This window comes from Drosophila persimilis, unplaced genomic scaffold (assembly GCF_003286085.1).
Source record: "Drosophila persimilis strain 14011-0111.01,24,50 unplaced genomic scaffold, DperRS2 tig00000002-arrow-pilon, whole genome shotgun sequence".
Classification (NCBI taxonomy): Eukaryota; Metazoa; Arthropoda; class Insecta; order Diptera; family Drosophilidae; genus Drosophila; species Drosophila persimilis.
This window is the reverse complement of record NW_020825289.1, coordinates 15,618,456-15,644,860: the sequence shown is the minus strand read 5'-3', so window position 1 is coordinate 15,644,860 and position 26,405 is coordinate 15,618,456. Positions and strand designations below refer to the sequence as shown.

The 26,405-nt window shown below is 47.8% G+C and overlaps 1 protein-coding gene across 2 annotated transcripts; it reads left to right on the top strand.

The window, feature by feature from the left end:
• On the top strand, positions 1–24,511 carry LOC6593195. Of its 2 annotated transcripts, XM_026986535.1 has the most exons (5): positions 1–204; positions 19,206–19,415; positions 19,489–19,718; positions 21,584–23,361; positions 23,452–24,511. In XM_026986535.1, exons 1-5 carry the CDS (start codon positions 105–107, stop codon positions 23,609–23,611), a joined length of 2,478 nt encoding a protein of 825 aa, XP_026842336.1. In that variant the 5' UTR covers positions 1–104; the 3' UTR covers positions 23,612–24,511. The 2 variants fall into 2 exon arrangements, with proteins under 2 accessions (XP_026842336.1, XP_026842337.1); XM_026986536.1 differs by lacking the exons at positions 1–204; positions 19,206–19,415; positions 19,489–19,718 and adding an exon at positions 21,381–21,440.
• The last annotated feature ends 1,894 nt before the right edge of the window (positions 24,512–26,405 follow it).

Here is a 26,405-nt window from a genome sequence, read left to right as displayed (position 1 = left end):
CATCATCTAGTCAGAATGCCACCCCAAAGAGTGAGAGGGATCGCGAGAGGGAGGAGCGCGTGGAGCGGGGCAGCATTTCGTGTCTGCCTCCAGCCGCCCTGGGCATGACCGTGGGCGTACAACAGGCCCAGCAGCAAGCGGAGAAGCTACTCAGCCATCCGGCCCTGGACTCGCGACGGGACTTCGACATCAGCAAAGTAAATCGTGAGTAAAGGAGCTTTCCAATTACTTCAATTTAATCAATAAATCACTCACTGGCCCAGGGGGCGTCCAGTCATCCCGGCATCCATAGGGATCCATAGGGAGCAGAAGGGGGAGGCAGCAGCATAAATGCAGGAATTTACTTTACTTCTCCTCATAATCCGGTGCGTTGCGTGATTATTTGCATAGAAATTAGTCAAAGGCTGGGTCCCAAGCAGAGGGAAACTTTAATCACGTCAGCAGCAGATGGAAATTGTAAATAGAGATAGAAATGAAATTCCTTTCGCATCCACGTCGCCTGCCTAATCCATGGCAAGTTCATTTGATTTGCTCGCCGGGAATTTAGCACGTATCCTTCAGATATCGCACACACACTATCACACACATGGCAGACACGAACGGACGTTTGAAGCCCATACACATGGCCGCTCTCCTTTGAGCTATGGCAATGGTAATCTTGTTTGGTTCATCAATAGTTTAACCAGGGACAAAAGTAAACCTGTGTCCATATCGATGTGTCCCGTGCAGTTGTCGCTATGCAGATGCTTATGCAAGGCAAGTATCTCCCAGATAGAAATAGCAATAGCAACTATGAAGCCTTCTGCATACCAACACAGCATGCGAGTGCCCACACGAACGAACCACTCTCACTCCCCCGCCCCCCCCCCCCATTAACTCGACGATGCTCAATCCCATTCAACAGAAGACACACAACACTCCTACATGCATCGAAATCCCCTGGATTAAGCATATGAAGCATTCATAACGTTTATTTTCTCTCTCTATCTCTCTCCCTCTGTGTGTGGGTAAGTGAGCGAGTGTGTGTGCGTGTCTATCTCTCTCTCTCTGTTTGTATCTCTGTCTATAGCTGGATACGTATACGAGCATGTGTGCATGCAAACATTTCCTACTGCCCTGGAGAGGTGTGGGTCGGAGGTCACTCTGCTGGGGCATTAAATGAACCGCATACACACTTGTGGAGCTTTTGTGGGTGAGGTGGTGGGTGCGATCTGGAGGAAGTTCTTTTCCATGGCTCAGTTCCTTGGTTCTGTTTGGCTTGGCTCCGTATATTTCTAGTTCCAACTCGGGCACTCGTGACGTATACATAACGTGCGGCTGTCCTCTGCTCCTTTTGTGCATCTATGAGGAGCAGTGTGCGAGTGTTTTTGTGGGAGTACACGTGCACCGTATGTGTTCAACAGGTGGCACTCAACTTGGTTGATGTTTGGGTCAATTTATGGCTTCTGCCTCACTTAATTGTAGAAGCAACACAACAATTGATGGTTCGCATTCCGCAGAAAAAGGGTGAAAAGGGGGTGACGTGACACAGGCGATAAATGAATCGATAAATGTCAGTAAAATCGCTGCTCCAATCGATTGCTGTCATTATTACAGCTCTCTGCTGCGCTTAAATGTTAATATTTTAAGCCGAAGCCTCCCTTGCCTGACATCATTTTCTATGCCACTTCCACATCCACATGGCGCACAGCTAAAATTCAGACTTAAGCTTAACCCTCTCACCGCTCACCCACTGGAAAAGGGGAGTGGAGCATGCCCCGTTCAGTTAGTTCGGTGCGTTGGATTTGAATTTTGTTGTGAATTTGTGAATGTCTCCCTCTGCGTGTGTGTGTGTGTGCGTGTGTGCTTTAGCGTATCTATGTAATGTGCTTTGTAGCATATTTTGAGGATTTGCACAACAAAACGTTGCAGTGCGTGGGGTGGGGTGGGGTGGGATGGGAAGGCGGTATACCATGAGATGGAGATTGAATGGCTGCAGAATTGGGTTTATGGATTGGGCGGTGGGGCCTCGGTTTGGGGTTTGGGTTGGGGGAATGGTTTCTGCCATCATTTGCTATTGTCGTTGCTGTTATTATTGTCATTTAACATGGCCATTTGCAACAGATGCACAATGGTATGCGTGTGTATCTGTCTGTTTGTGTGTATTAGTTCATATGTAAATCTGCTGTGTCGCTCGCTGCACTGTGTTTTGTTTATACTACGATTGTGTCTGTATTTCTATCTGTATCTGCATCTGCATCTATATCTGTGTGTCTTTTTTATCTGAGTGTGTGTGCGTGTTCATGGCGCCTAAGCTGCTCAGCGACGCAACACGATATTTATCCAGCCTCACCTCCCCACCTCCGCCATTCTGTCCACCATTTTTGGGGGCTATTTTTATGTTCCTGCATTTGATTCCGGTTCCAATTCTGATTCCGATTCTGATGCTGTTGCTTTTTCGGTCTCGCTTCGATTTATGCAGAGTTTAGTATGCAAAATTTTCATACGTTAGCCTTAATAAATCCCCAAGCGGCTGCACTTGTCAATATGCAGGCTGCCCCCATACCCCCCCTATACCCCCCTCTAGCCACCGCCTGTATTCCCTCCTCTGGCAGTTTCCAGTTGGCACCTATAAGCTTATGCACACAGACACACACACGTATCGGCCCTGTCTCTGGGCCTGTTTTTGCGTCTGTGTCAGACTCTGTCGCGCTCTGCAATTGAAAATCACTGCGCCTTAGTTAACGACACGTTTGTGGATCAACGCGTTCGAAAGAGGCCTGTATGCCTGTACTGCTGCCATACAGCCGCGGCTGCAGCCTCTGCCTCAGCCACAGCCTCAGCCTCTCAGGCCCCATCGGCTTCTGTCCCTGGCTATTGAATCATTGTTGTTTGGTCAAAGCTTTCGTTTTGGTCACTGAAAGTAGAGCAGAGCAGAGCAGTAGCCTGTGCATGTGCCATAAGCCATAGGCCATGGCACCCATACGGACATAAGCACACGCTCAAGGATTCAAAAAATGTGCATCCCCTGCGATCCGACATTATGCAGATGTCAATGGGGACAGTTCTAAAGGGCGCCGCGCCAACCGAGCTGAAGGATTGTATAATAAGAGGATAGGGGCACGGGCAAGGGCAGGGGCAAGGGCAGGGGCAAGGGCAGGGGCAGGAGCTTGCCACCCAAAGTATCTCTGATAAGCCCTGATGGACGCAGTAACTTTTCAAGGCTCCACTCACTCAACACTTTGCCACAGCAAGGGAAGGGGGGTAGAGTTTTTGGTAATCAAGCGACACAAAAGCATTGCATTGCTCCTGCTGAAGGATAAGAGATAGAGAGACAGAGAGACAACGGAGAGTATAGCTCGGCTTAACAGGTTGTGGTACAAGTTTCGCAATCACACGCAAAACTAGCTACGATTCGGACTCGTACTCGTACTCGGACTCTGAGTCCTCTGGGGACTGGCTTACTCTTGGACTGATAGATATCGCCAAGCGGTCCCCTGTCTGGATGAGGTTGGTTGTGTGGGCTGCGAGGTGGCAGCTTAAGTGTTAAGCGTTATGCAGAGTGTCCAGTCCAGTCCTACACTCACTCTGGGGCACTCATTGGATACTGGATTGAGCCCAGTCCAGTCCATCTGCAACTGCATACACATGCTGCCCACCCACCCCAGTCCCAGTCCCAGCCTAAGCTCAGGTCCAACATATGGGTGGCACAGACACCATGTTGCCGGACTCAGATATGGATACAGACGGGATACAAATTCGAATAAATGACAAGAGCAAGAAGAGACAACAGTTTCGAACATTTGGGATTATAAGAAGAGGAAGCAGCAGCAGCAAGAGAAAAGGAGAGTTCCGTTCCCGCCACACTTCACAAACAAGAGCGTCACCAGGCCAGGACATCCCAAGGAGCTAAAGCAGATGCTGCAGGTGATGCTGATTGAGTTAAGCCAACATCAAGTGCACTGAAAGAAAATGCACCTAAATTATACAAATTCGTTCTTTTCAACCATTTGCACTATTGTTCCGCTTTTAAATGTTTCAAAAATTGTATCATTAGTCAGGAAAATTGTCAAAGAATTTAAAACGTTTCTTAGCGGCTTTTAAGTTTCGGAACTACTGGGTATATTCTCGCAGTGAATGAGAAATTGGCGGCTGGCTGGTCACCAGGTTGTATGGTCAACTCCATTTCCATTTCGAACATTTTATTCCATTGATGGTACGCACTGAATCCGGGTCCTAGAGGTGGCGAGTGTGGAGCGTGGGGACCTACAAATTTGAAGGATTTACATGTTTGCAATACGGACAATTCGAACACGAATCTGCCACAACTGGAGATGAGCCGGTATGCGTATCCTCCTCCTGCCCCTACCGTTATGGATGACTGCTTGCGGCCACGTCCTTTGGGCACCTTCTGCGTAAGTAGCACCAACAGATTGGACTCGACTCGACTCGACCAGATTTGACTCTCCTGTGAGGAGCTTAGGGCCTCTGGGATGTGGTCTGTTTTGTTCGGCATCGACTGAAGTACACATAATCAAATAAATACTACTTCCGCCTGCCTGCATGCGCGCCAGACACATTCCGTATCCTTGTGCTGTGCCCGAGTGATTATTAACACAGAAGCTACATCAACAATAAATCAGTTACGTGAACTATGCAAAATGCAGTGGCATTATGTAGATACAGCCACACTCCTTCAATCCGATAATGAATACTACAGGTCCAAGCACTTTCCACTTTCAGAAGCTGCAGCTGATGCGAAGAGGCTGATTGGAATAGTTCGGTAGAACACGGAAAGACGCTTCTGAAGGATGGGTTAGCTGGGACTTTTCAATAGAACAATACAATAGTAGCTCCTAGTTTACCTAGTATTACTCTGGCCTTTACTCTCTCCATGTTCCCAGAATATTCTATGTTTTCCTTCAAGTCCTTTTCCACATTACTCTCACACCGAAACCTTTCCAACGTAGAATGGGCATTGGGGGATAAAAGTGGAATCTCAAAGCTCGCTGCGAAGTCGAATACGAATACGAATGCAACTGGGCTTCGGCCTGGTCCTGGACTTGGGTCTGGGTCTGGGCACAGGAGCGTTTATAATCCACAAGCGAAAACAAAATCATCATCATCAGCATCAGAATCACCATCAAAGGGGGAGAGGCAGGGGGTGGAGGCGGAACAGGAGCAACCACTACCACTACCAATACCCAAGGACATTAGGCGAAAGCATCAAGTTTGCGACTTATCCCCGACCTAAGCCTCAGCCCGGTGAACATTTTGCCGACAACCGACAACCGACGACCGGCTCAACCCAAAAGGGGTAGAGAATAGAGCCCTCTCTCTCTTGCTTTCTATCTCTCTGTCTCTCTCTGCCGCTGCCTCACCCCCTTGATGGTGGCTGTCTGACTCTGCTGCCTGCTTTGCATGCGAATTTGGCGCCAAAAACTTTCGAGTCTGGGCCCGAGTTCGAGTTCAGGTTCGGGTTCGTATTGCTTGAGCAGCGGCACAGAGGGCACGACATTATTTGGGAATCCTTTATCCCTTTATCTGGCTTTAGCCCTAATCCCATCAGACACAAATGAAGAGAAGTTTCACGTTTCGAGTTGCTCTCCTACTCCTGCTCAAGCCACTTCTCCTGCCGCTGCTGCCGCTGCTGCTCCTGCTGGCTGTGCTCCTTCTGCGTTGGCTGCCTCCTTAAGCTTTTGTTTTTGTTCCTGTTTCGCTGCTGCTTTTGAAGTGCTTTGGCAATGCCAGAAACGTTGGGATTAGGCCGCCAGCTAATGCCTCTGTATGCGTGCGTGTCTGTGTTTGTGTGCTTCTGTCTATGTGTGTGTGTGCCAGGTGGGTTAGACCTGGGCCAGACATTTGCAAGTTTCGAGGCGAGCCAGTCTTTGGGGATGCTAATCCCAATACCAATCCCCAGCCCATCACTTGCCACACTGCCGCCAGACAGTGAACGGCTGTGTGTGGACGGTCCGGGAATGGCTGTACAGCGAGAAAAGACATGGCATCTGAGTGAAACACATGTTTAAATGAGTTAAAGCAGAGTCCACACACTGGATGCAGATGTAATTCAAATCAAATCGAGGGACTGTATCCATTATTTTCTCTCAGTGTAACGATGGCCTGCAGTTGGTCTGGCTTTATTGATCGCGTAGAGGATTATCCAGGGCCATATTGGCAGGCAGGCTGGCCGGCAAAGTGGGGAGGACAGGGACAGGGACAGAGCCTGGCAGCCGTTTGTCCATTTTCAATTTGTGCTCCAACCAGCTGAACGGGACAGGGAGCAGTGGAGCAGTGGACCAGTAAGGGATTGAGTGGGAGATGGGGAGGCTTTTGGTTGCGCTGTAATCCGTTCGAAATGCCCGTCCGAGAGCTGGCCATGAGCATATACATACAAGTGTATGCACATATGTATGTGTGTGCGCATACATACTTCTGTTTAAAGCCAGTGGATGTCTGGTGCTTTGTTGTTTTAGCCTTCATATGAATCATACGCAACGTAATCCCAATTCGTTTAAGTCACTGACAATCCATGGATGCCCAACGCACCCATCCAGTCACACAAACGCACACATGGATACGCCCCACACATAGATGTACGCCCATAGGCACTGTCCAATGCCAAATCATATTCCCCTCTCTGGGGTCTCTGCTTTTCCCAAAAATGATCCCCTCCCCTCACATCGGCATCTCTATCTTGCTGGCCAGCAAACGGGTCGGGTCGGTTCGAGTCGAGCATATTTTCGCAATAAAGTAGATCCCGCATTAATCCCAACGATTTTGTGCTCCGGGCATTGCGTGTGCTTTATGTGTCCGTACGTTCGTGTCGCTCTCTCTGAGTGTGTGTGTGTGTCCCAACTGTGCTTGTGTCTGTGTTAATCCTTAAACCGGCAGAGCTAAAGCTGCCCGCGTCGACGTCAGCGACTCTGCCAACTGCAGCCGAAAAAGGCCCAAAACGGCCCAAAACCATGCCATGCCATGAGTTGGAGTTTTCTCCTGAAGGGCAAGCTTGTTGGTGAAGGCGACGGGGTGGTGCAGGAGCTGGGGAACAGCGCCACACACAGCGCCAGCCACGCACAGTGACAGGCCCTGGCCCTACCCCTTCCCCTGTCACGCAGCCACTGGCACTGCCTTCCGCCTCTCGCTACGTGGATGAGTCGATGGCGACGGCTGCCGCTGCTGCTGCTGTTGGGAGATTAACTTTTTTCCATGCAAACACTGAAGGGGCAGGAAGAGAGGGGTGTGTGGGGTGTGGGGGGTGTGGCGGGGATTGTGGGGGAGTGGTTGGCGGTGGGGGCACTGGGCCTTTGCGTTTGGTGGCCGTGTGGGCGAGGGATTTAATTTCGTGCGGGATTATTATTTCGGATTTAACTCTTCGTTTTATGGATCGCTTGGTATTATAATGAACAGAGGCGTCGCTGGCTGGCTGGATTGCTGGCCGTCCATGGTTGTGGCCAATGGGGGTAATCGAACAGATTCGAAATCTCAATTATCATCATTTATGGAGATCTCTATTGAAATATTCACATTACAACAATCATTACCCATCCAGTTCTGTTCCTTTTCCACATAGTAGTGATCATTTGTATTCCAGTTTCCTTATTCTACATATATCTTAATCCATTCCCAAGACAATATTCACCCCCGTTGCGGAGGCCACTGCTCTATAACCCCCTTTGGCATTATAAACTCCGGTGTATTTTTATAACTAAAACCTTCGTATTGCCTGCGACAGCTACAGCCACAGCTACATCCGCAGCCCCAGCCCCAGCCCCAGCCCCAGTCCCATCCCCATCCTCAGCGACGGGAAACTGTGAACCCGAATCCATTATAGCTTAAGCTGTTGCCAACACCAACACCCGAGACACACACAGACACACCAACACACAAATGTATTTGTATCTGTGTGCAGGGAGAGAGAGCATTATCCCAAAACGAAATGACATCCCTTGGAAATTAATCCTTAATTCCATTCATTTCGTATAATCCCAGAGATATACTTTGATAAGCGTAATGCGAGGCCAGGACAGGGCTCAACGGCAGCGCGAACGGCACGGAGAGAGAGCAGCGCGCGAGAGAGATGGAAAGACACGGAGGGGGGTGGTGGCGAGGCGGCAAGAGAGAGCGCACAGTGTGTGTGTGTGTATGTGAGTGCTGAAAGAGAGAGAGAGAGCGCCCAGAGCCACATGTTGCTATCCATTTGTGTGCGTGCCTCGGTGGCCGTCTCTGTATCTGCATCTGTGTGTCGGCGAGAATGTTTATGTGTGTATCCGTGTGTCATGCCTTTGCATGGGGGCTCTCGCAGCTGAGTTTCGGTTTCGGTTTCAGTATCTTTCCAAACATGCTCGAAGAAGGTTTGTTACTCTGCTCTCTCTTGCGTCTCGAGTTTTCGGGTTCTCGGCTTCTTGTGTTTTGTGTGTTCCGCGCCGGTTTCCGTTCTAGTATCTGTGTGTGTTTCTGTTTGGCCGTATTTATGCTTGATGGCCAGCAATCGGATTATGTTTGAGGATATAGATTATGTGTAGCATTGTGCATGAATGGTGGAGCGAGGGGGAAAGGGAGGGGGAAGCGGACAGTGCCTCTGAGTGAAGTGAATCCTTAAGCAACCATAACTCTAAGCAGTGCGTGTTGAATGGTGAATGATTATGAAGTAGAAGTAGAAGTTGAAGTAGAAGAAGGAGTAGGAGGAGGAGAAGGAGCTGGGCTCCCTGAGTGACCTACACCAAAGTGGGAGGAAGTGGCAGGGACATGTTGCAGCACTCATACAGCAAACAATGCAACGAGTTGTGGCAGACGACCCACCGAGTTCACTCCTGTTAACGCTCCGACAGCTGTCTCTGTGTGCGGCGTCTTGTTGAGTGTGGATGGGTCTGGTCTGGTCTGGTCTGGGTGTGTTGTTGCAGACGGGATTTGCCACACCACTGTCAAGTCGCATTTGTCAACAAAGGCAGTAGCACACAAGCACATACACAGAAACAGATGCAAACTAACACTGTGGCAGCCACACAAAGCGCTCAAATGAACTTAAAAAGCAGAGCGAAAGCTTTTAAATCTGTTGCTTTCGTGCAGGCTAATCCCTATGAAGTTCACTAGATTCTGTTTTGTTGTTGCCCCAGTGGAGCAGCAGTGGCAGACACCAGCTCAGCACACACACACACACCTACAGTAAGATATAGAGAGAGGGATTTCGAGGGAATGAGAGCCAAACTAAAGCTGGCAAGGGAGATGGCAGCAACAACAATGCATGGGGCGCTTTGGCACTTAAACCGAACTGAGCCGGCGGGGGGGTGGGCTCATCCTCGCGCGCCGAGTCTGCACCTCCCACACACCCATCCACCCACTGTCCTCGGTGTTATCTTAAGCCGCGCTCAAACACCACCTGCCCCCGCCGCCACCAACGGCGGCAGCAGCAGCAGCAGCAGGCGCAAGGACGAAGCTCTCAAAATAAAATAATGGCTGGGAAAGGATAAGTAAAAAACAGAGAAAGGACCCTGGACTATGGACTATGGACATGAGAGGATCATCTGCTTGAGTATGGCAATACCAATAGGAGGGTGCAGCGGAAGATTTGCATGGGTGCCTCACAATATGGATCCGCATGGATTGGGACTTTCCAGTTTTAATCTTTCAAAATCTCTTTCATTCGTCATTTAATAGAGGACTTGCCTCGAGCCTCAAATAATGATTGAAATTCTCCGATTAAATCGAGAGATTAAAATTCACCATCCTTTCAGGCATATTAGTGGCCGCTCTGCCTGCTGCTCTGAAATATCCAATTATTTAACCCTTAATGCTCTTTAAGCATTCTCGTTAACAATTTGATAATCTGTTTTAACTCAACAAAGAAAAACCTTAGTTCTGTCTGGGATTAAAGTTCGAAAACACACCAGTTTTCCACCCTTCTGGGAAAGTACGGAGCTATCGATGGTGCCCGTACGATGCACATGGGTGGTTAGCAGCCGTTTCCCCCTTAGAGATTATACAAACTTTTGGCTAATTTAATTATGTCATGTATTTTACGTTCATGGGCATTCCATCAATCCATTCCGATTCCCTTTGATGCATGGTAGCTGCAACATTTTTTCATTGACTCCACAGGCGGTTGTGTCTGTGTGTGTGTGTGTGGGCTGCAATCCTCGTAGATTTAACAGTAAAAGCCCCCACCGTCCTTTCATGACACATGCTTCACCAATACTCATGCAAATGTGCTGGACACAGATACATACAGATACAGGAAAGCACAGCAGCAGCAGCAGCAGCAGAAAAAATGAACTCGCATTCCGCTGGCATTGGGCGAAATCGCAAAAAATTAGCAGTTAATCCCCTTAAATTGAATGCCGCAGATGGTGTTGCCTCTCCTCGTTGCTTTTGGATTTGTTGTAGTTGTAACTTCTGCGGATGGTGTTGGGTGCTGTGGGCTCGGTGCTGGTTGTTGGCGTTGGCTAGTGCGCTGATGTTGATGGCTGGGAGAGGCCGAAGAGTCGGTGGGGCAACCGGAAAGCAACAGGAACTGAGAATCGCTGTGAAGCGGAGTGGGAAAAGCTAACGCTAACCCCACCAATGTTGGGGCATACAAAAAACAAATGTGTCTGTGTGAGTGAGTGAGTAAGTGTGTGTATGTGTGTGTGGCAATTAGCCCAGAGTTGCCACATAATACGCGGGGATAAATGTTTAAGATTTTAAGTTGACTCTCAGTGGCAGTGGGGTGGCCAGCAGAAACCGACTGGGAGAGAGCGAGAGAGCGCAACTTTTGTGGATTTGGCTTTGGTCTGTCTCTGTTGTTTTCTGCTTTCGGACTTAAGCTGTCAGCCGAGTGTATTAGTGCGCGTGTGTGTGTGTTTGCGGTTTGGCTTTTGTGGCCAAGGCTTAAGACCCGCTGCTCCCCTCCCCTCCATACCGCCACACACTGCACAGAGCAGCGGGTTCCCCCGTCCCCGTCCTCCGTCCCCCCAAACGCTCACTAATCCGCAACTAGTGAAGAAATCTGTTGAGAAATTCAAACTAATCCCGGCCAGAGTTCAGAGATCTTCGGAGAGCGAGAACGAGAACGAGAACGAAAAAAGGCTTGAAAATAAGGGAGAAGAGGCAGGGGCAGGGGCAGGGTTAGGGGAATGGTAGGAGAATTATAATGGCACGAAGCAAATCCCCCTTCAAATTAAGCTCCTTGCCCTTCCATCCATTCCGTTCCCTGCCATGCCCTGCTCTGCCCTGACACTCCGTTCAATTGCCTGCGAGCTGAGGCTGCGCTTAATGCAAATACAATGCTACGCGCTCACCGCAGCCGGATCAAATTTCATCCTCCTCCGGCATTGGCATCAGCATCGGCATCGGCTTCGGAACCGAATGAAACCCCCACATCCCTCTCAGGCATTCAGTGCCAGGCAGTCGCAGACAAAGCCCAAATGCCAAAATACCAATGCGATGTGCCGCAGCATCGTCGACATCCTTTCCGCCTCCTGAGTAGGACATCGTCGTCGTCACTGTCGTCGTCTGTGGGCCACTAATAAACCAAGGAGTTCACCCGGCACCCTGCCACCTTCTACCACTGAAAAGCCGTTCATCTGGCAGCTCCTGCAGCTCCGTCTCCCCAACCATCTCGAGGTGCAGGTTTATAGTCCCCGCCCCCCCCCCACTTCAGCAGTTCATTGGCAGCGGATTAAGCCGCTGCGCACTCGCAGAGGCAGCAGCAGACACAAAAGACTGAGTGGAGAGGAGAAGAGAACCTTTGCAGTTGGATCGATTTAAAATGATACGGGGCGGGAGGAATAATAAAACAAGTGAGGAACGAGGGACGAGCGGCGAGGAGAAAAATCAGTTCAGGGTATTAATAAGGCAACGGAACGGAATGGTTGCTGCTGAAGGTGACTGTTTGGGTGAGGGTGGTCCGGGGTTGAAGTGTAATATGCATAAGCACCATTAACTTGTACTTAAAACTGTGGCAGGTGGTTGAGCTGGTGGCGGGGTGGTGGGGTGGCGGGGTTGTGTTGAATCGAAGGAGAAGGGACACAACACACTCTGTCGTGTGCATGAAACTTAATTCACTGCGAGCTTCTTCAAGCGGATTATATTAATCAATGCCGTGATATATACTCTTACATATACTGATATGTATGTATATATAGATACATATATGTTCACCATTCCGCGCCTGTCTTCCGCTGCTTCCTCTTCCTCGTTCGCCTTCAATTCGGGTTTAAGCTGGCGACCACCAGGCGTATACGTATTGGGTTTCCTCTACAAAATTACCATCTTGAAATGGCTTACAGAACTAAGCCAAGAGAAAAAGGGTGCATTTCTAATGAACAGAACAGTTGGGTGGGTTCAGGAAAGGCACAAAAAAAATCTTTTGTTAAAAAAAAATTCATAAATTACATCAGAATATCAGATTATATTATTTGTTGACAACTGTGGACATGTGGGTGTGGCACGATATTGACCTGCCACTAGTGCGAATATCCCGCTTAGAGCATCTCAGACTCTGATCAACACTATCTCTATCTCAACTTCATTGAGTTTAATTGCGACAGTTGAAACGGATGCAAAGATTCCAATGAGAAACACTTAAAGTACGATAAAACTAATTATTAATGAAAAGCTTCAAAATGTACCAATTATTATGATCAAGTGTATAAGTTGATTTGCTATGAAAACATTCAGCTTAATATTTTTACTATAGATCAAATATTTGCATATTATTGGTACAATTTTCAGAAGTGAAAACAATTTCCTTTTACAATTACCACTCTCGGTGCAACTCTATTGGTTTTTAATTCTAAGTGTAAATATTCGATTCTAAGCGCTTTATTCTCTGGTGTTATCTTGGAAAAACGAGGGTATCTGCAGTGCCCAACCTGCAGTCGTACGCTCTGTTTAAACTTTAAACCTTGTTCGAGTTCGTTTTTGCCTGCTTTAATTGAATCAATGGCCCAGATCGCATGTTGTGCTCCTTTTGCGGCAGCCAGAGCCAGAGTCAGAGCCAGAGCCAGAGCCAGGCCAGAGAGACTTTGTTTGGCTTTAAGCAGGAAGATTTAAACGTAATGCTAGCCGAGGCCGACCGAGCCTCTCGTCTGCATATTTATGTACGAGTATGAGTGTATGCCTATAATTCAGTCACACAGTCAAAGCGTCTTAAGCGCTAAGTAGAAGCAACGTAAATAAGTAATATTGATAACTAAAGTGATTAAGGTTGCCTTTGCCTTTTCCTTTGCTTTTGTCTGCCTCTGCGTCGGCCTCTGTGTGTGGCAAAGTCTGCTGGAACCTGGAACCTGAGTAGGGCTCGAGCACACACCCCTCATGGGGCAGTGGGTGGCCCGACTGGCCGACATGCCGACATACCGACTCTTGGCCAATTCAAAATGATTGAAACAAATGCAGCTGATTCTGGTTCTCGCATGCTTTTTCAACATTTTATTTGGGGGGAGGAGCAGTCATTCACATTTTCTTATTATTTTCCACAATGCGGCTGTGATTAGGTTTGGTTCAAAGGTTTTCAGCTTTTGATTCTTGGCCAGAGCCAATTCCAGAGCCAATGCCAGAGCCAGGGGAACGCTCGCTCCGAGTCTATCTCGTCTGGGGTTGTGTTTGCAGACATTATCGACATTTAAATCCCTTATTTGTGTCTGCTTCTTCGGCGTGTCCGTCCCTGCTCCTTCGCCGCTGTCAGAGCACTTGATAGAATTTGACAAATTGAAAATCCCTTTTGCGGCGAGTGTGCACACATGGCTGCCTTATCCTGCAGCTCATAATTTTAATCCTTTTTCACAAACATTTTAGCTTATTTGCATTCCTGGCATATTAGAGTGCTGCTCCGTGAAATTCATGCGGTTCTTTCCATCTCCGCTCGAAACAGCTTTCATTACATTCTTTACGCCTTAATTATTCACTTCTTGAACTCTATTTAATCCACGTTCGAAAGCTACTTCAATGGCAATGGAAATGGCATTCCCACTTCAATAGCATAACTTTGCATTGGTTTGCCGCCCCCCAACCCCATCCTCAAACGTCCACCACTCGCCAGAGAGTCATTTGGCCGAAAAATACACATCATAATCCTTTTGTGAGGATTTGTCCCGGACCCTCTTCCGACGTCTCCTGTGCATTCAATTATCGTTTGCCTCGCAGTTGTCCATTGTCTCAGGGTCTCGGATCTCTGTCCTGTCCGCAAGTTGGCAAAACTAATGAAGTGCTGCATCTCCTTGAGCAGCCTGCTAATGCCACTAGAGTCCTTTCCTTGGCCATCTCCTGCTCCTGCTTTTGCTTTGCTCTCTGCCCTCTGCCTGTTCCTTGGACTCCATGGACTCATGGACTCTTGAACTGTCTTCAGCCACTTGGCCGCATGTATAAGCATGTTTTCTGGTTTGGTTCACAGACAAAGCTTAGAACCACTTAAGAAAATCCATTCACAACCTGAAACTAACTAGGACTCTAGTCCTATATCCTCCTCTCCTCTCTTTTCCTCTCCGGATGTGTATATGCATGTGTCTGTGTGTCCTGCAAAGATTGTCGAATTCGGTGTCCCTCCGTCTGAGGTTTCGTTTTTCGTGCTGGCAAAAGAAAACTCACCTGATGATGGTCCCAAATCAACATATGAAGCCAGCAACAAAAGGGATTAAGTCTAAGACACACACACATGCATGCCCACCTGTGCACGAAGGACATCACACACACACACACAGATGCCCCCAGCCCCAGCTCCTGCTCTCACTCCTGTTCTTGCATAGTTTTACATGTCTAAGGACAAAAAATGAATTTATTACGCAACAAAAACCAAACTTGAGACAATTCCAAAGCCTAACCCAAGAGGCCGATGCGATGCCAACTTAGCAGCTGAGCAGGCCGAAGGGGAAGGAGTGGGGGTCAGTGTGGAGAAAGGGCAAGGGTTGGGCTTGGTAAAGGATTCAAATAAATTACCGCTACGGGCCATACTTATTTCATTAGGATTATTTTTGACTAACATTTACGGCCCTCCCACACCCATTCACATTACCATTTCCCCAGTCGCAGGTCCCTTTGGGGCAGGTGTAGACGAGTTGGATAGTTAAAGAATTCCCTGATTTCCGGCCATATCCGACTGCACCGATTCCGAATGTGCGTCTTCTAATGCCGCGAATGAGGCTGAGGGATAAGAAATTGGACTGGGGGTTCGGATAGGAACGGTGGGAGGCCGCTAAACGCGAACAGCAGACGATAAAATGAAAGAAAATGCCTCGCGGCATTAATTATAATCCGCTTAAAAGTTTCAACATGTTTTTGCAGCCCCCAAAGCCCTATTGAAAAACCCAAATACAAATGCAAATACGACAGAAAAAAAAAGAGAACAAATCTCTGACTCAGAAGCCCCTACCATCGACTGAACTGCAGAGTGCAGAATATTCGCATATGCACAAGTGGAACTCAAAGTGCTGAAGAGCATTGACTTTGATTCGGAACAGAAGTGAGCAGCTTGCACTTTAGGGTGAAAGATCATTCAAAGGAACTCAATACAACTGAAATTTGTGTGGAAGCAATGTATAATCCATCGCCCTGGAAGAGCGGGATTCTTTGTTGCTTCGTAAAAGGAGAACAGAGGCTTGACTCATTAACTGCTGGAGATGGATGGAGAAGCTTAAGAACTAAAGAAACGCGATAGCAGGCTGTTTGAACTAAAGTGTGTAATATTATTTATAGGGATTGCAATACTACATTGAAGGATTAAAGAAATATAATTAACGAACAGTTCGGTAATGGTTTCGAAGAACTTATTTAGTTTTCCTGGGTATTCCTTTGTGCCATAATCGAAAACTCAGTGTTATTCTTCTTGCCGCTTTTTGCTGTTTATTTCTACGGCAAGGAATATACAAGGAAGGACCTCTGGCAGGAGACAAGTCGATTTTCATTTTATTGTCCTGCTTAATATGTTTTTCTTTTGTAAATGCCAGGCCCCAGTGCGGCAAAGAGTGTAGGGGCAAGGACTAAGACAAGGATATGCTGGGTGCAAAGGTGTAAGATGAGGCTCCTTCGTGTTCTTTGTGAGTATCTGTGTGTGGGCGTGTGTGCGTGTCCGGGAAAGTTCTTAAGTCGCCCCAAATGCGGCTGAAGCTGCAAACAGAAAAAACAGAGAAACATAGGGTTGAAGGAAGCTGAAGGAAGCATTATAAATTAAAATGCACACATTAAAAATTCTACTAAAAAGAGTTTGCAATTAAGTAGGACTTAAGTTAAAGTGTAAATAAAAATGTACACACACAGACACCCACTGACACCCACAGACACACACTTACGTGCCGGGATTCCTTGGGGAGCTGAGGGAAAAGGCTATGGAAATTTGTTTGCCGGCGCAGAGCGAATGGGGAAACTTGTGGCAATTTCCTTAAGACTATTGCTTAATTTCCGGTCACTCTTCCTTCCACAAACATACTCGGACCTAGGCCCACTCCACCCCTCGCACACATGAGCAGAAGCCTACTTAAGACCCTTGAAATCCTTGTGATTTTTTGCACTGGTCAAGCAATGATAAGCAAATTTCCCAACAGTTCACTTGGCTTAAGACGAACCCTTCTCCTCCTTCCTTTCCGGGGGACGCAACCCTTTCTTCCAGCCAGTGGTCACGTGTCCTTTCTGGTTGTTAAAACTTTTGCTCTGTTGAAATTGTAGTTTTCCTAAATACCCAAATCACTCAAAACTGATTTTAATAACTAAATTATGAATATGCCGCCTATAAATAAACAATCACACAATTTATTCCATCGAAAAAGTTCGGAAAACGACTATAAATATTTGCTACAAGGACGCTCCAATAATCCTTTGCAGTCACCTAAATACCTACCTCCATTGTCCATCTGTGTGCGTGTGTGTGTGCTTCGAAGGATTAAATCGTTTTGATGTCCTTGCTCGGGCAATTTATAATTATTTGTTTGCCCCGGCCTCTGTGGTCAGCCAATTGGTCAATTTCTTAGAAGAAAGTCGAGTGGATGGAAACTTGTCCATCCTCCCCGCACGCCCCCGCCCCACTGCCTTCATGCACATGAGATATTTCTAGAAAGTTTTCAAGAGATTATAAGTCTTCAACAGGGCACAGATGGAGATAGACAGAGAGAGAAAGAGAGAGAGAGAGGGGATATGGGAGAGGCGCTCCCGGCGTTTACCTTCGTTCCCATTATCCTTGAGCTGGGAATTTTCCAATTTCAGTTGATTGCGATGACTTGATTATTTTTGCTGCTGCTACTGCTGCGGCGCCGGCTACTACCGTGAATGCAGGTTAATAAATCTGAAGCCGCGTGCCGGCAAGGGGGAGGGGAGGGACTTAAAGGCGGCGAGGAATGGTGGGGCGAGGCGGGATATCATCTTAGCCCTGGAAAGTAGAGTTCATTTGCAAATCGTTCGCCAGCTTAGCGTGGGGCGGTAGTCACAGAGCGATGGCAGGCTGTCTGCTGCCGCAAGATTTAATGCCCTCAAACGGTTCTTATTTTTTCATTCCAAATTTAATTCAATTTGTTTTGGCCCCGACTGTCTCGATTACTTTTTTGTGTTCGTTCGCTGCTGCCATTGATAATGCTAATAAGGATAAGCCCTGTCTGCCATCGTTGGCCCGGGTGACTTAAAGCTGCCTTGCCCCTGGCCCCGGATCCTGTCGCGCTTTGTCGTTGAAATCGCAGGCGGAATGTTGCAACAATTAGTGGGTGTTCTATGGTGGGCTTTGGACTCCCCACCAACGAGCCACAGCCACATACATATTGCTCGTGCATGCAGGTGCTGCATGGAATCCGCTTTTGTTTCGGCCACATCAAATCATGGCTCCATGGATAATGGATTTAATGAGTTTATTATTCGGTTGTCGGCCAGCACGCAGCGCTTCCACGTTCCGCATTCACTGCCCTAGCCAGGATACGCCCTGGATAGGCCTAGACTGCTGCCACTAATGACCATTCTGGTCAGGGGACTGCATAATTCCAAAGCCAATAGGAGGTGGAAATGAGGGAGAGGGGACTGCATTTGTTAGAGCCAAAAATTGAACGAGCATTTTGAGAAAATACGAATTTTATGCGAATTTGCAGCGCACCTAGATTGATTGATAGATGAGCGAGAAAGTACTTTTCAGTTTCTGGACGTAAAAGACCTCTCAATCGTACATCCATGGTAAATCCTTGGCTAAGGGAAATGAACACAATGGAGATATCCTAATCCAATTCGAAAATATTTTTGGTAATACTCGGTAATAGCTTTAAGCTTTGAATGGGCACCGACTGGCATGGACATGGACATGGACATGGATGCATTATAGTTGAATTCTTTATTCCTTTTCCACTCGCCTGTAAGCACTCGCACAGACACAGGCATACTGGCACACACACAAACACGCTGGAGCACACACACAATTGATGTATTTATTTTTAATGCCCATGGCCCCCAATGAGGTTTTCATGGCAATTAAAAGATTTGCATGGCCCACACCCACACTCACACCCCGCCCAGCGTATGCGGCATGAAAATCGCACGTAATTGGGCTGAACTTTCGGTTGGTGGGTCTGAGGCCTCACCATGTCCCGTCCCGCACTGGCCCACTGCCGCCCCCAGGGGCTACCGGGAAACGCTGCAGCGCTGTGAGCTGTCGGTCCCCAGCAAATGCCAATCGTTCGCCAATCTCTGGCTGCTTACAATTTTTATAATTGGAATAATTAATAATACCATTATGTTTGTCGGACCTGGGGCGTTAAGCCTATTTAGTGTGTTCTCTGCCCTTCCCGCCCACCATTCAACCCCTGGGAGTCGCCCCCATTGGTAGTGGCATTGCAAACATTTCGTAAGTTCTATTTGCTGAATTTTGCTAAAAAAAAAAAAAAGAACTGGTAAGCTTTTCATAATTGTTTGGCGTGAGAAGGAGCGGAGCGGTGCTTTTATTTTCAATTGAAAAACAAATGATGAATGAATTTAAAAAGTTTTTGAAAGGGTGAGGGGAATGCATTTTGAAGTCATCGTTCAGTAATGATGATATGTTTTGCATTATTGCATAAACAGCTCCTACCGCTGCACTTTAAGCGGCTGAAATCATTTGCGGCTAACCGAAACTTGCAATAATTTATGTAAATACTTGTGCGGCCAATCTGCACATATAATGCACATATTGAATTTGTATTAATAGCTTATTTAATTTTAATTTTAATTTGTCTATGGGTGCCCCTCGGAACTAGACTGAACTAAACCGATTATAAGCACTTCTAACGCGACCTCTCTCTCGCTCTCTCTTGCAGCCAAATCACTTCCACTCCATTGTGTGGTGGAGTCGGTGCACTCACTGCACGCCTCCCTCACCATCGACAGCCGGCAGCCCTGGAAGCGTCGGCCCAACATCGAGACAGACAGCTACGTGATCATAGCAGCGGCCACGCCCTGGAGCGAGATTGTCCAGACCGCCCTGCAGCGGCTGGGCTACTCACAGGAGGTGGCCAACACAGCCCGAGGTGAGTGCTGCAAATGCTCCTTTCCTGGAGAGTTTCCTTAATCAATTCTCTCTCCTTTTGTGCTCCTTTGCAGGCTCCCTGATCATCAAGCACTGGAAGCCCATACCTCTGGAGCAGATATCGGACAATCCGGCGGTGCCGGTGAGCGACATTGTGGGGGAGCTGACATCCGTGATCACCCTGCGCATCGTGATCCTGCGGCCCAAGACCTCTCCCTTCGGCGAGATCAAGGACAAGCTGCTTAAGCTGCTCGTGTTGCAGTCGCACGCAGTGCTCCGTTCCACAGGCTGTCCTCTGGATGAGGTAAGTTCTATGGCAGTCTACTGCTGAGCCCGCCGCCCATCCCCGGTAACCAATTAGACATTCACTTTGAACTTTCACTGAAAATTTTGAACTAAGATGAGAAAATTCTATAATGATTCATAAGCGGTTTATGGAGTAGCTTCTCCTTCTCCCCACCTCTCTGATCCCTTCTTGGAGTTGCTACAACTTGTAGCAAAATATTTCTCTGGATGAGAGACCGGCTCCGTGGGGTAACTGTCGCTAATTTGCGTGATGTGAGCCTTAAAACACACACACACACACACACACAGATACACAGCAGAAAGTTTTGCATGTCCTGGAATATTAAACTCGTTGAAAATGTTTTGATAATGACTACAAAGAAATTTTGTTAAGCCGAGTTCATTTATTTGGTTCACTTAACTAATCCTTTTTCGAAATAGTTTTCGTTTTTAATCAGCTTTGCGAACATCTTTAGGCATGTGTGCATGTGCGTATTCGTGTGTGTTTATCTGTGTGTATCTGTGTGTATCCCTATTGAAATCGGCTTAGAAGGCTTACTTGAAATTCCTGCCCTGGGATTGGGACTGGGACTAGGACTGGGCAGCCCTCCCACATTGGTGCACTCACATGACCCACATTCATAGACAGAATAGATATCGGTGCATGGTGCTGCCATAAATCATCCGCTCGTTCAGTTAACAGCGCACTATCATCGCTCGCCGAACAACACGAAATCACGGCCAGAAATACCCTTCAATTGATATTGCGACTGACTGATTTTATTGGCCTACCTGATTAATATTAGCAAAGCAAAGCAGGCCGAAGGCAATTGTCGCCCCTCCTAATCACATGATAAGCATTTACCATAATTTCTACCCATTCTGTGTGTTGTCTGATAGCTCTTCCTAGCCCTGCCGCTCTGCCTTTCCCACTCCCTCTCATTTCCCCCCTACTTCGTTGAGGTTCTTCGGGTGTTCGTGTCCGTATAGGAGCTTTGTGGAACGGCGATATGAAAATCAATTCAATAATACCCCCCCACATAACGTAAGAAGCGTCAACCCATTTTATTTACAATTAGGTGTCTGCCGCACCCAACCGCCAACCGCCTACCGCCCCACCCCCTCCTGCTGACCCGGGTGCTCGTGTGTTTTGAGCAGCTTAAGTGATTTGGGGCGCCTCCTTAGCTGATAGCAGACCCAGAAGCAGAAGCACAACCAGAACCAGAACCACAAAAAAAGAACCACGACAGAGACGCAGACAGAGACATTATCTATTACCGTTGGCGCAACAGACAACAGACAAGAGACAAAGCAATATCTATGAGCATTTAATACGCGATACCCTAGAGGAGAAGCTATCCCCACCTTTGGCGAATGAGTTTCGATTCTATTTCTGTTTGTTAAATTCAGTTTTAATCGCCATAAGCTGATGTGTCGCTGCCTATCAGAGACTATCTATTTATCGCCTTCGATTCGTTGCCATGAGGATGAGGAGGAATGAGGCGAGTAATGTCCAAGGGGGAGGGGCACAGTACGCAACAGTCAGTTAATATCGCCGGTCGGTTAATAATGGGTCGGTCGGGCGGTATCAGACCCGGGTTCTATATCGTAATAGGCAATTTCGGAGTCGCATTCGCCGTCGCCTTCGCTCCTTTATGGCTAAGTAAATCCGTGCACTTGAGGCAGTGCCTCCTCCCTCCTCCTCTGTCTGTGATTTTTATGACAGCCGCTTACTGGTTGGGTGAGTGACTGGGTGGTGGGTCTTAGTGCAGCTACTGTTGACAGTTGCTCATGTACAGCCCTCGTTCCATGCTCCAAGGTTCCATCGACTAATCCCCTGCATTTCGCTTTGGTTTTTCCCTTTTTTTTCGTTATCGATGACAGGTAACCCTCTCGCAGATCTGCCGCAGCTCGCACCAGAACACGTACGCCATGCCTGGCGGGGAGATGTCCGAGGATCTGCGCCGCAAGTTCGACCAGTGGTGGTCCAACCAGCTCTCGCCACAGGCGGCCATGGCGCCCAAGATGCTGCCCTTCATGACGGCTCCGTCGGCGGTACCCGTGCCCGTGCCCGGGGATATGGACTTCCCCGTTGGCTCGGCCATGGCTGCAGCGGCGGCGGCAGCAGCTGCCCATGCGGCTGTCGCTGGGGGGGCAGCTGTGAACAATCCTCTAGGATCGATGGGCAGTCGGGAGAGTCTGCTACTGGCAAACGAAGCCGCTGTTCACCATGCCACCGGAGGTCAGGCTGCGGCCGCGGGTCACCATAGTAGCATGCTGGTGCATCCTATGCATGCCGCGTCTATGCATCATCACCACCACCACGGAGCCACCCACGGTCACGGCCCACAGTATCCTAACCAGAAGACACGCATGCGCACCAGCTTCGACCCGGAGATGGAGCTGCCCAAACTGCAGAAGTGGTTCCAGGAGAATCCCCATCCCTCGCGCCAGCAGATCCAGACCTATGTGGTGCAGCTGAATACCTTGGAGTCGCGCCGCGGTCGCAAGCCGCTCGACGTCAACAACGTTGTGTACTGGTTCAAGAACGCACGGGCTGCCCAGAAGCGGGCTGAGATGCGGGGCGGGAGTCTGGGCAGTGCCATGAGCGCTCTGGGTCACGCCGCCATGAACGGCTACCTCAGCCAGCACGCCCCTCTTGGCCAGAATTCAAGCAGCAGTGCCGGCAGCCAGCCGATGAGCATGGGGAATCTTTCCATGACGCACGATTATCTAAAGAGCCCCATGAGCCTGAAATCGGAGGACATCGACACCATGTCGCAGCACTCCGACGAGATGGAGGAGGAGCCAAGTCGCCCCAACACGCCCCAGTTGCCGCTCTCACTCACCACCCACGAGCGCAACCGCAGCTCGCCCCTGATGGACCAGGACGAGGAGGAGGAGGAGGATCAGGGGGATCAGCAGCAGCAGCAGCCACAGCGTGTAAAGAGCGCCGGCAGCGATGTGATTAACGGCAATCTGAGAGAGACCGAGGAGGAGCGCCAGGAGAAGGCCAGTGACGTCCAAGACAACGAGAAGGAAAGCGCACACCACGTGGAGGAGGTGCCCCATTCAGAGGCCGAACCTCCGGTGGATGCCGCCTCCAGCCTAAACAACAACAACAACAGCAGCAGCCACTCGCACATCGAGCACGAGCACGAGGTCGTGAGCTCCACGCCGAAGCGCACCATTCCTAAGGAGGAGGAGGACGACCTGGACATGGACGATGACGAGGAGGACAACGAGAATGACGTGAGTCACCTGGATGAGTTCCGCTCGCCCTCGCCAGACCTCTCTGGTGCCGTGGCGCCGCACAAGGACCAGCTGCCCTTTCCCATGGTTCCCAATTCGATGTTCTCGCAATCCTTCATGTACATGAGCCACTACATCCCGGCCTTTGGACAGGCGGCCGCGGCCCATCCGCACCATCATGCCGCTGCTGCGGCCGCTGCCGCCGGGATCCAGCCGAACGCCCTGATGGGGGGCGCCGGCGGACTCAACCTGTCGAGCATCTCGAACGAGGAGCGCCGGAAGCGGAATCGCACCTTCATCGACCCGGTCACGGAAGTGCCCAAGCTGGAGCAATGGTTCGCCATGAACACGCATCCCTCGCACAATCTGATCCTCAAGTATACGGAGGACCTGAACACCATGCCCTATAGGTGAGCTCCCCCATCCAAAGTAATCCTGTAATCCCTGTCAGTATATTCGGCTAACTCCTCTGTTTCTCTGGTTTGATCTGCTCCTTTCAGGCAAAAGTTCCCGCGTCTGGAGAGCAAAAATGTGCAGTTCTGGTTCAAGAACCGTCGGGCCAAGTGCAAGCGCCTCAAGATGTCCCTGTACGACAACAACCAGTGCGGACAGCTGGGAGGCCTGAGCTCCTTTGTGCCCAAGTACGAGGAGCGGGATTGAGTCAAATAAATCCAAATTAGCCGAAGCATTTCTTCCTTGTAAATACTTGAGCGAGACACACACCACACACATACTACGCAGGCGCAGGAGTTATGGAAAAAACACTATACCATATATACTACATAAACTAATAAATAATCCCTAGTTTAGTCCACTCTAAGTATTATTAGACGGAAGGAACTAACCCAGTTACAAGTTACCAGTATGCGAAACAGATAGCGAAAATTAGAGCAAATAGATCATGTATAACTAATTTATAACCAGATAGACTTGAGCCCTATCAAATATATATAGCACTCTCCTCCACTTCTACTTCTACTTCTATCTATGTATCTATTTAGTTCATAGAAATTCGATAGAGAGGGGCAGACAGAGCGGCAGCCCATTAAGAGTAAGCAAACCAAAGAAAGAAAACTTTTTCGAGAGTCGTTGTCGTAGTCTACGATCTGCGATCTGTATATAATGTATGTTATTCTAGGTACGTATTCTTTGAGCATTGTGAATTTTGTTTTGGCCTAGTTGCATTTGTGCGAGTATCTGTATCTGCAGTTTAAGTTTTAGCCTAAGTTTAGTTGTCCTCCGCCCTGCCTTATTTGAGAAGCCATCGCCCCTGTCCATACCTAGCACATATCCCCTTTTGGCATCCGCATATAGCATGTATAACATATGATCCGTTTCTTTCAATAACTTGGTATCTAATACCTAAGCCCTTCCACAATCCCCCTTTTAATTAACTAAAACTACACTCTGAAAAATAATAGTGTTTGATGAATTGTTCCATTAGTTACCTAAGTCTTTAGATCAGTATACAACTATTATAGTAATATTGTAATTTATTGCAAGCATCCACATACCTGCACACACACAGACACACAATCTTACCAATAAATACACACACACAAACACTCATAAACACAGACATCTTATATATATAGTAATATATAGAACTATATTCCCCAGCAATTATTAAATGATTAAATAAATAAAATTTGTCAAATTTATATGAAAACTGGTTTTTTAATGGGGAATCGAGAATGGAGAACGGGAAAATGGATGGAATCGGATATGTTCTCTTCATGAGAACGGATCAATTTTGAGTAACGTCTAAAAAATCTCTTGGCGTTCTTGGTGGATGGCTTGGATTCGACTGCCAGACTCCCTGCAACTTCCGATGTAATCGTCAAGCGGATGACAACATTGACGTGATAACACCCCAGCATAGGCATGAAAGCATAGTTCAAAGACTGTAACAATCTAAAGTGGGTATTCGAATAAATGCATAATGGTCCTACATCCCATTATTTGAATTGGCTGAAATATGGACCAGGTTTGGACCACTCATTTCTAAAAGATATTTGAGAGGATTCCCTGCTTCGACGCTACAGTTGTTATTTAGTGTCTTCTTTGTTGCATTTATCATTTATATATTGTCACTTGTATATCTACTATGTGCTTTATATACAGACGTTAAATAAAAGACAGCGAGCTCCATGAAAGACTTCATAAATTGTGCCGGGATGCACTTCCTTTGAGGTGAGTTTGGTGGATGGAATACCCCTACCATTACCCGCCATGGCCAGCCGCCAGTCGTAATGTGTTTGGCCATTTCTCATATGTGCTTTATTTCGCTCTCTTGCTCTGTGTTTTGGTCTTGTTTGAAATTTTTGGTAAGTAACTGATAAGCAAAGGGGAAATAAATATGCATACGTACAGCAGAAGCAGAAAAAAATGGCAAAACTCGTTTGAAGAGGAGCGGAGCACATTTAGCTTCGTTTCAGTGTGACTTGTGGCACGCGGCGTATGAGTTATCTGCTCGCCTGCCTCCCTCTCTCTCTCTCTCTCTCTCTCTCTCTCTCTCTCTCTCTGCGTCTTCCAACACTTTCCATCTCTTTCCTGCCCTCTTACATCTTCGCCGCAGATATGAAACAATTTATTAGCGCCAAAGTTTACTTATTTTCATTTCTTTATTTCGTTCGTTCGCCTTTGTTACATCCCGCAGACATTCGTAGATAGCAGGGTGTGGGTGGTCGCGGCGGTTCCTTGGGCTTGGGCAGGGTGGCAGGACAGTAGAGGGCATGGGGCGGGGCTCCGTGTGGTTACTAAATCAGGCACATTATTTCTGATTTTAAGTACATGTGTGCCACGGAGTGTGGGTATTTATGTGTGGTGTGGATGGAGAAGGGGATAGAAGGGGATGGGCATCATTTGTTATCGCAAACTTTTAAATTAAAATTGTAAGAAGGAGCGAACCAGATAGGTAATGGCGATGGGCGGCTGAGTCCCAAGAAGGCTCTTGCTTATAAATTTATAGAGCATCTTTAGCTCCTCCATATTGGGTGTTCTTTTGATTTATGAATTTTGCAATAAGTCGAGAAACTGTTGCTTCAATAACGTTAACAAATGGTAGCGGAAACCCTAAGGCATCGTCCTATTGGAATGGATATCGTTATGGGCAGAATACCCGCACTGCAAATATGATCTGAATTATTTCAATTCCTGAATTATCGAGCATAAGTATCGAATATTAAGAACCTGCATATAGAACTTCTTTTTCTCCATTTCTATTTCATGATCAAACCTTTGAGAGGAGAACTGTACTTGATTTTTCTGCCGAAGCTTTGCTTTTCACGGACTAGCAACTTTTCGAGTACCTGCTAGAAAATTCAGCTATTAAAGATATTGCAACATTTTGGTTCTTCAAAACCTCAGATAGGAGTCCTTTCTTTACTGCAATTATTTCCTATTACATATAGTTCATTCCAGCAAATTCCCAACCCCTTTCGATCATAAATAT

Coding starts and splice junctions, on each gene's coding strand:
- LOC6593195 (XM_026986535.1), top strand. CDS start 105: ATGACCGTGGGCGTACAACAGGCCCAGCAGCAAGCGGAGAAGCTACTC. Junction 205..19,205: donor CGACATCAGCAAAGTAAATC/GTGAGTAAAGGA, acceptor TCTCTCTTGCAG/CCAAATCACTTCCACTCCAT. Junction 19,719..21,583: donor CAGGCTGTCCTCTGGATGAG/GTAAGTTCTATG, acceptor TATCGATGACAG/GTAACCCTCTCGCAGATCTG.